The sequence below is a fragment of the Jatropha curcas genome, chromosome 11, assembly GCF_041381405.1.
Source record: "Jatropha curcas cultivar XTBG-Jc1 chromosome 11, XTBG_Jcur_1.0, whole genome shotgun sequence".
Taxonomy (NCBI): Eukaryota; Viridiplantae; Streptophyta; class Magnoliopsida; order Malpighiales; family Euphorbiaceae; genus Jatropha; species Jatropha curcas.
The window spans coordinates 9,511,720-9,525,391 of record NC_143161.1 but is presented as its reverse complement, the minus strand read 5'-3'; the positions used below and the strand labels follow the sequence as shown (position 1 = coordinate 9,525,391).

General features: G+C 32.2%; 2 protein-coding genes and 1 pseudogene across 3 annotated transcripts; 1 reads left to right on the top strand and 2 right to left on the bottom strand.

Annotated features, from left to right (window-relative positions):
• Nucleotides 1-5,640: 5,640 nt before the first annotated feature.
• Nucleotides 5,641-7,173, bottom strand: LOC105643315 (uncharacterized; annotated as a pseudogene). Its single transcript, XR_016318929.1, has 4 exons — nt 6,972-7,173; nt 6,712-6,761; nt 6,375-6,604; nt 5,641-6,282 (listed from the first exon to the last, which is right to left on the bottom strand). The product of XR_016318929.1 is annotated as an uncharacterized LOC105643315 (transcript).
• A 289-nt stretch (nt 7,174-7,462) lies between these two features.
• Nucleotides 7,463-9,144, top strand: LOC105643304 (uncharacterized). Its single transcript, XM_012228410.4, has 4 exons — nt 7,463-7,714; nt 7,930-7,979; nt 8,072-8,303; nt 8,394-9,144. The coding sequence occupies exons 1-4, from the start codon at nt 7,549-7,551 to the stop codon at nt 9,032-9,034; spliced, it is 1,089 nt and encodes a 362-aa protein (XP_012083800.1). The 5' UTR covers nt 7,463-7,548; the 3' UTR covers nt 9,035-9,144.
• A 113-nt stretch (nt 9,145-9,257) lies between these two features.
• Nucleotides 9,258-13,265, bottom strand: LOC105643293 (hypothetical protein). Its single transcript, XM_012228401.3, has 4 exons — nt 13,171-13,265; nt 11,654-12,156; nt 10,347-10,956; nt 9,258-9,847 (listed from the first exon to the last, which is right to left on the bottom strand). The coding sequence occupies exons 1-4, from the start codon at nt 13,258-13,260 to the stop codon at nt 9,389-9,391; spliced, it is 1,662 nt and encodes a 553-aa protein (XP_012083791.1). The 5' UTR covers nt 13,261-13,265; the 3' UTR covers nt 9,258-9,388.
• Between the last annotated feature and the right edge of the window lie 407 nt (nt 13,266-13,672).

Sequence of the window (13,672 nt, the reverse complement as noted above, 5' to 3'; positions counted from 1 at the left end):
ACTATAACCTTATGGAGCCATACAGTTATGAGATTATATTATTTATCACTTATATGATGTAGACTCAAAATTTCATAAGTCATACTGCATAATGAACAACAAGTAAGTTAAGGAAAGTATAATGAAATGTGTGTTTATATGTTTCTTTATACATTGATATCATGAAAGTATAATGATATGTGTGCTTGCATGTTTCTTTGAGCTATCCACTGAGCTTTATTTGCTCAGCGAGTTACTTGTTTAACTTGTAGGTTTTGGAACTGGACCGTAGAGAGTCATCTGACAATTGCTGCAGTTCATCTTTTGAAGATCCAGTCTTCAAGGTAGCTACTCATTTTGATATTTTGGTTCTGTTTATACTTATCATGGCATGTACATGGCATATAGTTGGGCCCATTTCGGATCGATTCATTCGAGTTAACGGGTGGACCGGGAAGGGATGTTACACAGACATACAATTGATACTTGTTACAGAAAACATAGATTTCCTTCTGGCTACAAGTTCAGATATCTAAGTTATCCTGCTACAAACACAATCATGTCAGATAAGAATGGTAGTTCCAATTTTCTAGATATGTAGCCTACATCTCTTGAAACTGGAATCTCTAATGCTATTACCTTTACACCTGAACAACATCAGAAACTCTTGTCCTTGATCCAAGAACAATCATACACAATTGCTACAATAAGCCATCTTACTAGAGACCCTACTTCTCACATCTTACAGCAGCTAATCTTTGCAGGTATTAAAGTCACACAACAACCAAACCGAATCCAAGATAATCATTTTGCTCGACTATCATTGCAATTCTATTCCAGCAGTTTCATGATTTGTAGGTACTAAGTATCCTTTATCCTCAGTTTTATCCTACAATCACATGTCCCCTTCATTTTCTACCTTTGTTCTTAATATCACTACTTGTTCAGAACCCAAAACTTTTGCTCAAGCCAATAAAGATCCCAAATGGCAAGCAGTTATGGCTGCTGAGTTACATGCTCTTGACCAAACCTAAACATGGAAGTGGGTTGACTTGCTTGCAGGTAAAAGCCCCATTGGCTGCAAATGGGTTTCCAAAATTAAATATAAATCAGATGGCACCATTGAAAGGTTCAAGGCCAGACTTATGGCCAAAGGTTACACTCAAATTGAAGGCATTGATTTATTGGACACTTTTTCCCCTATAGCTAAAATGACAACAATCAGATTAGTGCTTATTCATGGCATATTCACCAACTAGATATGAATAATGCCTTCTTACATGGAGATCTCACAGAGGAAGTTTATATGGTTTCACCTCCTGGCCTTTCTCTCTCCAAGGCTAATCAAGTGTGTCTCTTGTAAAAATCACTTTATGGCCTTAAGCATGCCAGTAGGCAATGGTTCTCCAAACTCTCTCAAGCATTATTACAATTTGGTTACTCACAATCATCAAGTGATCACTCTCTTTTCATCAAGAAGCAATCTGATTCCTTCACTTCTTTGTTGGTATATGTTGATGACATCCGCTTGGCAGACAATAACATTTTTGAGATTACTTCTGTTAAAGCTCATTTGGATTCTTTGTTTAAAATCAAAGATTTGGGTGAAGTCAAGTATTTTCTTGGGCTGGAAATAGTAAGATCCTGAGCTGGTATATCCTTATGTCAACATAAAAATGCTTTAGAGCTCTTTTCAGACATAGGTTACTTAGTAACAAAACCTACTTCCACCCCCATGGACACCTATCTTAAGCTTAGTTCAAACACAAGCCACCCCCTTCCTAATTCTTCTCTTTACAGGAGATTAATAGGCAAACTTTTGTACTTCATCACTACCCGTCCTGGCTTTACATTTGCTATTAACCACCTTAGCCAATTCCTTTCTAAACTCACTTTGGTTCACATGTAGGCCCTACATAGGATACTAATATATATCAAGTCCGCTTCAGGCCAAGGCTTGTTTTTTCCTTCACTTTCCACTCCCCATTTAAAAGTCTTCAGTGACTCTGACTGGGCTGGATGCATTGACACTCGTAGATCTATTTCTGGGTTTAGTGTTTATCTTGGAGATTCCTTAATAAGTTGGGAATAAAAAAAACAGACCATTGTTTCTAGGTCCTCTTCAGAGGTAGAATACAGAGCACTTGCAGCTGTTACATGTGAGATACAATGGATTAAATATCTTTTAGAAGAGCTTGCTGTGTCCCACCCCTAACCTGCTAGTCTCTTTTGTTATAACCAATTAGCTTTGCATATTGTTGCTAATCCATGTATCATGAGAGGACTAAACACATTGAACTAGACTGCTATATAGTTTGTGAAAAACTTGCTTCTTGTCTCATTCACTTGCTACCCATTTCTTCCTTCGCCTAACTTGTTGATATCTTCACCAAAGCAATACCAGCTTCTGCTTTAATATAAATGGATTTATCTAATAAAAACTCATGAATTTTAAAAATAATTGGTCCAATCTAATTCATTATATTTTTTGAACTTATTCATTAATTGGATTGGATCGAATCCTTCAGTTTGAATAGAGTTGTAAAGAATCATGTGCAGTCCTAATGTTGACAAAAGAATGATTTAAAATGTTCTTTTCCCTTTTCTTTTTCTTTTTCTTTTTCTTTTTCTTTTTTTTTTGTTTGTTTGTTTGTTTGTTTGTTTGTTTGTTTGAAATAGCAAAAGATAGAATCGAGTAAGAGGAGTTGACAAACAAACAGGAGCCAAGGGAATATAAGGTGAAGCTTTTAGGTCACATGGTTTTTCACATAGTACGACAGCGAATTCTACATTTTTCATTATTCATATTTTTAAAGAATAAAAGTTCAACTTGGTCCTTAAATTTTTAATAAATGTTAAATTTGAAATTTTAACTTTCCGACCAGTTTAGAACTCAAATATTGTTTTCATGATTATTACTTAATTTTGACAAAAAAATTACATTTTCTTCTTTTAAAATAATAAAAAAAATTTACAAATCAAAAACTAAACCAAATAATTTTTGATTTGTTTGAATCAATCGAAGTGTAGTAAGCATGACTTGATAATAAAAAAAAAATTTACAAATCAAAAATTAAAACAAACAAGTAATAAAAATATCGAGTTGATATATAGTCAGCATGACTTTTGAAATAATAATTTTCATAATTTTTAAATTTTTAATGAAGGTTTAATTCATCTAATTTTACAAGTTGAAGTGTTCAATAAAATAATTTTAAAAATTGAAGTTTTTTATCAATATAGTTTTTTGAGTTGAAGTGTTTGAGAGATCAAAATGAAAATTAAAGGTACTATAATATTAAAATAACAAAGTTTAGCAGTAAATTTATATATTCCGTCTATTTTTAGATGACTTCTTAACCTCTCCGCCATCAACTACATAATTTATGTCTAACCTTCAGAAAGTTGGTTAATTCCTTTTCCAATGGGTTGAAGTTCAGGTTTAGTAAAATCATAGGCAGCTCTACTCACATTTAGAATTTGGTCACTTGGAATTAAATTATTATTCACTTGTGTGTAATATTGTCTCAAAATTTGAAGGTTTTCTCCTAAAATATCTCCGCCATTGTTGCACCTAAATTCCAATAAGAGTGTTGAACTACGCTTATAGGAGTTGGGTTTTTTTTTTTTTTTTTTTTTTATCAAGGCTTCTGGCTTTCATTGAGACACTCGATTTATTATTTCCATGGAGCCTTGTACCTTACAAATTACAGTAACTGTTAATGTGTAAGGGAACCCCACAAATTAAGAAAATATTATGTATAATTCAATCAAATCTAAGGTTGTTCAAAATTCAATCTACCAACTTCAGAAATTCAAGATTAGTATTTTAATAGCTATTTTTATTAAATCATTTTTTTACAATTGGAATCCATGAACCAATTAAATTGAACTATTCAATAAGAAAAATTGATCGATTCAATATCGAACGGTTCTAAAAATGATGAGCAGTGTATAAATTAATGATCAATCATGCTATTTTGGGTGAGATTCGGCTTAGACCAATTTGATGTGATTTGAACCAATTCGAGTTTAAATTCAAGAAGCTGGAGTAAGGAGTATATAAATAATAAATATCTAATGGGCACTTGTTCTATTTCCAAAACAAAATAGCTTTAAAAAAGCAAAAGCTTAGCCTTATTGCAATTGATATACTTATCAAAATTTTGCCTTTTGGTAAAAAATTTACTAAAAGATTACAAAAATTTCACCTGATATTCTGGAGGTATCATAACGCTGGACTATGTCAATTGGCTTTCCTATGAAATATTAAAGAAAAAGGGTAACGAATAATATAATAAACTTAAAAAAAAAAATCAATCCTTGAAATAAAACAGATTAATTGAATCTGCCTAAACATGAATGAGGGGTTTAGCTTAGCACATCAAGGAGCTTCAATTCATAATTTTTTTTGCCGCCGATAACTGATATAACCAAAGATGGAAGTTGTTTCAACAATGGCATATATAAACCCGCAACTATAGCTTTTCATGAACAGTTTGATAAAATAGCAATTACCTAATGTAATATAATTAAGAGGAGAAAGAAGTTATTATTTAGAACTTATCTGCAATGTTGGATTAGCGGAGAGAAGAGGAGCGGAGGTGATCGGAAATGGAGGTGATCATAAATGGAGCTGCAAATTGTAGTTTTTAATTAGAGTCATTGATGTTGGTTTCATAATAATTTAATGTCTAAAGTTGTAAAAAATGAACTGAAAAAATATAGAGTATTACAGACAAAAAAATATGAAGATACGACGGTATCTATTTTTAAAAATAAAGGGTAAAGTTTTTTTTTTTTCACACAAAACATAAAGCTATGATTACGTTTTCCCAAGAAAAAAAAAGTAAAATTATTATGGTTAACTTTTCAATTTATACCCATTGGTAAAGTAGTACATGATTTTAATATATTCTTCTTTTTTTTTTTTTTAATTGCTTAGACAAAAAATACACAAACACAATACAGACACACAAGGATTAGGAACACAGACACATTTCTTCTTTTATTTTAAATAAATCACTTTTTTTTTTTAATTATTTGGTGTTTGAATCCCATCGACCCGATTAATCCGGATTCACAATGGGTAAGCCCACAAAAAAAGGGATAAAGCGTTCCATTCGAATGTTTGAAGGGAATTCATATCCAGAGGGTTAAGGGAGAATGATCCCTGCTATTCTATCTCACCCCTTGGGGTTAAATAAAACACTTTAAACTTATTTACTTAACTAAATCAAGTGACCATCATTTGCAAGATTTATGTTAATATGAAATAAAATATCATTCAATTTCTATGTTTTCATATAACCCGTGTAAAGATTCCAGGATCTTTTCACATAACCCTTGATCTTAATAACAATACTCAAAATTATCTCCAGGATTATAGTTGTGAGTGTAGCCAAATCCAAAAAAAAAAAAAAAAAAAAAAAAAAAATTGGTACTGCAGATCAATCCGACAAATACAGTTTATCTGATCACTTACATTCAAAACGTAATTCACACATACATCAAACAAAGACCTAAAAAAAATAATTCTTAATTTAAGAATTCAACCCATTCATTATGAGAATGATAACATTTTCACAATTAAATTATTAAAAAAAAAAAATTGTATGTAGGAAAATATCTCACATACTCTTTTTTTTTTTTTTCTCTCTTTCTAAACATAAGTAAAATTAAACATCATTTCATGCCTATAAACCTTTCCTCCCTCCACAATAGATTGAGGGAAAGCTGGGTGATTAGGGAAATCAGGATACCATTGCGTCTCCAAACATAAACCTGCATGTTTTTTATACACCGCACCTCCTTTTCCTTTAACATCGTTGAGCTTATTTGCTGTATAAAATTGCAATCCAGGCGCATTTGAATTTAAATCCATTCTAATTCCTGTTTTCTCATCCTGCAAATTGGCTACCATTCTCATTGGTGTCTTGGCGTCAGTATAACCATCAATAACATAATTAATGTCATACTCATTTGGAAGAAGAGTGATTCTTTTTCCAACAGGTTTAAGTTCACAATATTCTTCTGTAAAATCATATGCAGTTCCTCTTGCAGATAGAGTTTGAACAGTAGGAATCAATTCAGTATCCACAACTGTGTAGAACTGTCCTTTGATTGGAGTTTCGAGTTTAAGATATCTCCACTATTATGTCCAGCTAAATTCCAGATGTGTGTTGAGCTAGACTCACTGGGGTTGCTTTCTTGTCCTGACTCTTGGCTTTCATTATCATGCTGAATTGGTTATCTGCAATGATCGAGTATGAAACTGTAGCTGGAATCGCGCCAGGAAAACCTGCGAAAAAAATATTAAGAAACAAGATTAGAAAATCTCAAGCTCTCTAGGGTTTGGCTAAACTTGCAAAATGGTAATAAATTATGCTAACCTTTGGTCTCCGTCAGGGCTGTTATATACAAAGGAAATGGAAGGGGTAGGGCCATCTTTTTTGTGTTTCATTGCCTTCCAGAGAACTTTAGAAAATCCTTTTGGGCCATCATGAGGACTCTTTTTGCCTTCATTGGCAACTAATTTATATACTTATCCATTTAGCTTGAATTGAGCACCTCCAATTCTGGTAGCAACACGTCCTACTGTTGCTCCAAAATATTCAGTGTCTTTCTGGATAATAATTTCAATGCTGTGTTAATTACAATCAGTTAAAAAAAGGAAAAACTTTTGCCAATTTTCTAAATAATTTACTAAAGATTAAAAAAAAAATTTCTAACTTGATACTCTTCGATTGTGTCATAACCAAGAACAACATCCACTGGCTTTCCTGTTAAATATTTAAAAAAAGGCAGAAAAAAAAAATATAAGAAAAACCATTTAGCATTTAAAGAATTATTTAGTGACGACTGTTTTGCTTTGAAATGTGCAGATCAAAGGTTAAAATCCTGACAGACTCATCTCTTTTGAATATTTCGAATAAAAAATAAAAGGAAATTCAAAGAAGCATAAATAAAATAAAGAGAATTATAAACTACACCAGTTCTATCAGGAAGAACCAAGGAGACAATAGTTGCTCCCCAATTGGTTAGCTTCAAGGTCATATTTCCCATTATCAATTCAAAAAATTCAGCCTTTCCACCAGCACCATTGCTAGTCACAAATTCAAAGGCCAGTAAAATGGAAAAACGAAATAACAAAGTTATTTTTCTCATTTTTATTTTTATTTTTATCTTTTTGGATTTTTACAATGATAATTATTGAAAAGAAGATAATAAGGCTTTTTTCAATTGCTTATTTATACTTGGAGAAATGCTAAATTATAAACATTATATTTATTTATTATTTATTATTTATTTTCACCAGAAGTTTTTAGCGGTTAGGACGGTGAATAAAATGGGATCCAAAGAATCAGTCATCTCCTCCACAAATAATATGTGAAATGAATAAAACAAGTTATCCTATTCAACAGATCTTCAACAATGTCTATATTTAGCATTTCTCCAAGTATAAATAGTGGAGACATGAGAAGCAATTGAAACAAGCCTTCTTTCATCTTCTTTTCAATAATTATCATTATAAAAATCCAAAAAAAATAAATAAAAAAAAATAAAAAAATGAGAAACATAACCTTTTTATTTTGTTTTTCCATTTTAGTTGCCTTTGAATTTGCCTCTACCAATGCTAAGGCCGAGTTCTTTGAATTGAAAAAGGGAAATATTACCTTGAAGCTCACAAATTGGGGTGCAACTATTGTCTCCTTGATTATTCCTGACAAAACTGGTATATTTTTTTATTCTCTTTATTATATTAATATTTCTATGAATTTCCTTTTATTTTTGGTTTGGGAATTACTCGAAAGAGATGAGTCTGTTAGGATTTGATCCTTCGATCCTATACATTTCAAGGCAGACAGTCGATCATTAAATAAGTCTTTGAATGCCAAATTGGTTGTTCTTATATTTTCCTTTTGCCATTTCTTTTTAAAAATTTAACAGGAAAGCCAGTCGATGTTGTTCTCGGTTATGACACCATTGCAGAGTATGAGGTCAGGATTTTTATTTAATGTCTTAATAAATTTCCCTAAACTTTTCTTCATTACTGATTGCAGTTAACACAACCTTGAAAATTTTTTTCCAGAAAGACACTGAATATTTTGGAGCAACCGTAGGACGTGTTGCTAACAGAATTGGAGGCGCTCAATTCAAGCTGAACGGAAAAGTATATAAACTGGTTGCCAATGAAGGCAAAAACACCATTCATGGTGGCCCAAAAGGATTTTCTAAAGTTCTCTGGAAGGCTATCAAGAACAAAAAAGATGGCCCTACTCCTTCCATTTCATTTGCATATAACAGCCCTGACGGTGACCAAGGTTAGGATAATCCATTGTCATTTTGCAAGTTTAGCCAAACCCTAGAGAGCTTCAGATTTTCTAATCTTACTTCTTAATATTTTTTCGCAGGTTTTCCTGGAGCGATTCGAGCTACAGTTACATACTCGATCATTGCAGATAACCAATTCAGCATAATAATGAAAGCCAAGAGTCTAGACAAAAAGCCAACCCCAGTGAGTCTAGCTCAACACACATACTGGAATTTAGCTGGCCATAACAGTGGAGATATCTTAAACTCGAAACTCCAAATCAAAGGACAGTTCTACACAGTTGTTGATAATGATTTGATCCCTACCGGTCAAATTCTATATGCAAGAGGAACTGCTTATGATTTTACAGAAGAATATTATGAACTTAAACCTGTTGGAAAAAGAATCACTCTTCTTCCAAATGGTTATGACGTTAATTATGTTCTTGATGCTTATACTGACGCCAAGACACCAATGAGAATGGTAGCCAATTTGCAGGATGAGAAAACAGGAATTAGAATGGATTTAAATTCAAATGCACCTGGCTTGCAATTTTATACAGCAAATAAGCTCAACGATGTTAAAGGAAAAGGAGGTGCTGTGTATAAGAAACATGCAGGTTTATGCTTGGAGACTCAATGGTATCCTGATTTCCCAAATCACCCAACTTTCCCTCAGTCTATTGTAGAGGGAGGAAAGGTTTATAGGCATGAAATGATGTTTAATTTTACTTATGTTTAGAACGAGAGAAAAAGAGAGAAATAAGTGGGTGTCAGATGTTAACGCTCACAATTTTTTTTAAATAATTTAATTGTGAAAATGTTTTCATTTATATGATGATTTATTTTGTATATTTCTTTATTTATTTTTTTTGTTTGCATCACGTGGTGTTGATAATGGATGTTTTCATATATTTTTTTTTATAATATAATAATCTGTGCATCTTACCGATGGACAACTAGTATAACGATAAAAATAAAATTAATATTATCAGTTTGACAACAGAAATTATTACAAGAAAATAAACATACATAAACTCAAAGTACATATTCAGTTCAGTTCTTGTCTAATATTTCCATCATAAGGAAAAAAGCACTAAGTGACACAAAATGCAAACAGTGATTTCCCTCTAGTGAATAATGGATTTGCAGTTCCAGTGCTTACCTTATATCCATGCCCAAAATATATACATCCATCGCTCACCGAAGCACCACCGAAAATGGTGGCTCCAGTGTGATTCCGCCATAGAATTTTTCCTGTCTTGGCATCAATTGCATATATGGGTCCTTCTCTAAATGTTGAGCCAGCAAAGAGGACACCATTAGCAATAGTAACAGGGCCAAATGCCCAAGCATTGCTAGGATCTGGTACAGACCATAGAACTTTGCCATTATGGGCATTCATTGCCACCCATCCACCACTATTTGTTGTCTTGTTTGATGGTTTTAAAGTGAAATTCTTACCATCAGAATTCACAATGTTAGTGTAAATCCTCTTTTTGTCAGTGGCTGCTCCCCAGGTACCACCACCACCAATGCCACCAGGTCCTGCTTCCTACATTCAAGTTTTTGAAAACCAAGAATCGTTAGCTCCCAATTCTAATTGCATTATTTTGATTTTTTTATTAACTACATGAATCCTCAATCTACTGGGTTAAGATTATATCCTGCTAGCAGTAGGTCGGTTTAAAGGAGAAAAGTCGTTATTATGATTTTAACCCCTCTTGTTGCATTCTCAACCTGTATTCGACAATAGTTTTTGAATTACCTTTTTAGCTTTTTCACCAATTAAAATACTGATTTTTTTTATAGTGTTCGATAACATAGCATTTGAATTAGATTTTAGAGGTTAAGATAGCATTTTATAAAAGGTTAATCCTATAGAGTTTAATTTTTAAAAAAGTTATTCAAACAGCTACTAACTATTAAAATATGTAACAGCTATCCAAACGGCTAATTTTACTGAATAGGTCTCGCTCTATTTTTTTTTTTTTTTTTTTTTCTTTTCCCCTAAACAAAGCATTAAAAGCACTTAAAAAGTTGAAAGCAACTACCGTGGACCAAATGAGGTTGCCATCATCACGATCCAAAGCCCAAGCAAACCCACTTTTTTGAACAGCAACAACAACATCTTTCCTACTTCCATTGACCTTTATGTTTAACATCATCGGTGCTTCTCCAAAATCAGCATCAGGGTTAGGTCCAGGAATTGGACAATCAGGAGATGTAAAATTTATAATACTGCAAGCTACAAACCACACATCATAACCACCAAGCTGATGAGACCATTTAATCTTTCCAGAATCTAAATCAAGGGCCAAGATAGATTCTGAATGGATATCGGGACCCAAACACTGGTCCAAATGAGTAGGCTTGGTTGCATTATTTTCTTTCTCTTGGCATTCACGAACATGTTGAGGAACTGAGTATAAATTACCAGTTGCAATAAAAACGAGGTTCCTATGTTTGTCGATTGATGGACTGCTTCCCCACACAGCTGCTCCAGAATAATTTCCAGTTTTGTTAAAGTTGTCTGGTAACATGTAGGTTTTCCATAGTATTTTGCCTGTTTTTGGGTCTAGTTTTATGAAACTGCCCCTGAATGTGCAACATTGAGCAATTGATGCACCTTCCTCTATTGATGATGCTCCAATGTAGTAGCTCCTAGAATTGAATGGAGAAATGTTCAAAAATATAATTATACATGCCTATGAAAACACCCAGAGAAGACAAATATAGTTATATGAAATTTGACTTTGGCTAGGGGTTAGCATTCGGTTAACTAAATTGGACCAAACCGAATTAGTTCGATTTCAGTATATCCACATTTGCTTTATGATATCTAAATCTGAAACCGAATAATATAATAACAAATTCAAACCAAATTAAATTGATTTGGTTCGATTTAGATTCGGTTTTTCAAATTAAATTAGCTATTTTTAACTAAAAATAAATTCAGTTAGTTATATATGGTAACTGAACCAAAAATTGAAAATCAAACTATCTTACATATCCAAACCGATCGGTAACCAAATTTCTAAAATAAATATCTAAATCCGACCAATAAGTCGGTTTGATTCCCTTCTAGGTTAGAAACTGATAATTGCTCACTTCTAACTTTGACTTTAACAATAGACTTTATGCCTACAGCTCGTCTGTAGGACTACTCATACACCAAATAAATTAATGAAGAGATTTTTTTAAACTATTCCTTTTTTTTTTCCAGCGAATGGTCATATCAACCAAAAAATTAGTTTTAATTAATTTTGATGATGATAATGATGATGAAGAAGAAGAATAATTAAATGATGATGATGATGAATGAATTAATTAATTAATTATTAACGTGAGATTGACTAACCCTTTGTAGTAAGTTCCAGACATGGTGATAACACTAGCCAAATGGGTTTCAACCTGAGTAGCCCAAACGAAGTCTCCTGTTGATCTTTTAACAGCAACAACAACCGCTGGCCCATAAGTTCCAAATATAAGCAAGTCAGCATCTGCTACAACTGTAGGTGTTGATCTTGAAGCAGTAGAGTTCACATTCAACAAGGACAAAAAGCTTGGTGCAATAACCCCAGAAAGATTTTGCAAATTCTTTTTCCAAATAAGACTTCCATCAAATGCTTTAACTGCATAAATGTAACCATTCCAACTTGGAAAATAGAGGGTTCCATTAAAAATTGCTGGTGTTGCTGAAATGTCTCCACCTGCCAAAAATTTCCATTTTAAACCTAGCTTGGAAGCAGTTTTAGGGTTGATTTTGGTCTCTTTATTTGCATATCTTCTATTTTGTAAATCACCACCATGGTTTAGCCAGTTTTGTGTAGCTTTGTCTCTCTTGTAATAATGAGGTTGCCACTGTAGAATAAAAGATTAAGATTGGTTAGCAAATATGCCAAAATTTGATTTTGTTTACTAAATATAATTTGACTTTGTAACTAAAATTTGATTTTTTTTTTTTAATTAAGATATGTTATCATATGAGAATGAGTTTCATTTATTCAATTTAAAATTATATTGGAGAAATATAGTTATTATTGGTAAATTTGAACTTCTCTCAATATAATTTTAAATCTTATGATAAACGCATTTTTCATATAAAATCAAACTTACAATAACCAAAACTTAGAAACTTTAACCACGCAGAAAAAAGTGAGTAAAAAGTAGAGTTTATGACTGCCACTTAAGGTCAAACTTGCAACAAACCCAGTTTCATGTAAGATCAAACTTATAATATGGATTTGAATTTATTCGACTCTGATTCGATTATTAAAAAAAAAAAAAAAAAAAAACCCTTTCAGTCATTATATTTATTTCTAACCTGACTCGACTTGATTGGGTTTGGATGTCACAAAATCCGACCTGAACCCAATCCATAATCAAGTCTAATTCACATATAGGGCTATAAAGCCAAGCTGAGCTGAGCCAATCTTTGGTGCTCAACCTCGACTCGATGAGAATATGCTTGATTCAAGCTCGATCTTGGCTTGATAACTATAAATGAGTCAAGTTTGATTTCAATCTCAAACTCGAAATCTATTAAATGAAAATGACATTGTTTTTTTTATTATAAGTTTAATTAATTTTGCTTATTGAGAGCTCAACTCAATTTTGGTTTGCGCTCTTAACTCAATAAATCTAGCTTGCCAGCTAATGAGCTATGCTAGCTCGAGCTTGGCTGGTTTACTAAATTGTTCAATTGCTCAATGCGATAAACTTATGGAACAGTTTTGATAGCTTGACTCAATAAATTTATCAAATGAATTTTTATTGAGTCGAATCTTGAGCAACTCACGAGTGGTTTGACTCATTTAGAACCCTATGTAGATAGGAAACACGTAGGTAGAAAACGAAGAGAGAGTAAATACTTACATTTGAATTTGCTCTAGTTCCATTAGTGATGAAGGCACAAAGTGTGCATAAAAAGAAGACAAGAAGAGAGCAGGAGCCAGAAGTTGCCATGGAAATGATACCTTTATTAAATGCTAGAAGAGTATTTAGACTATAAGGACTAATATTTCTGTTATATATTATGCATCATTTGATGTTTGAGGCCGGGGAAGAATGACTTTTATCACACGCATCCAAATAGTTATCTAATATATATATTATTTTAATGAAGTCAACGTTATCCCAGAAATTTCTCTTATATATATATATATATTATTTTACTTATTTTTTTATATATTTAGTTATTATAGTTATTTATTTCATTCAAAGCAGGAAAAAGTCTAATTATTTTTACAAATTTTTCTATTTAAATATATATTTTCTCATTAATTAATTTATTAAGAATTCTCAATTTATTTGAAATATAATATACTATAATTTATCGTTACAATTAATAGAACACTTGTTTAATGCACACTAAAAT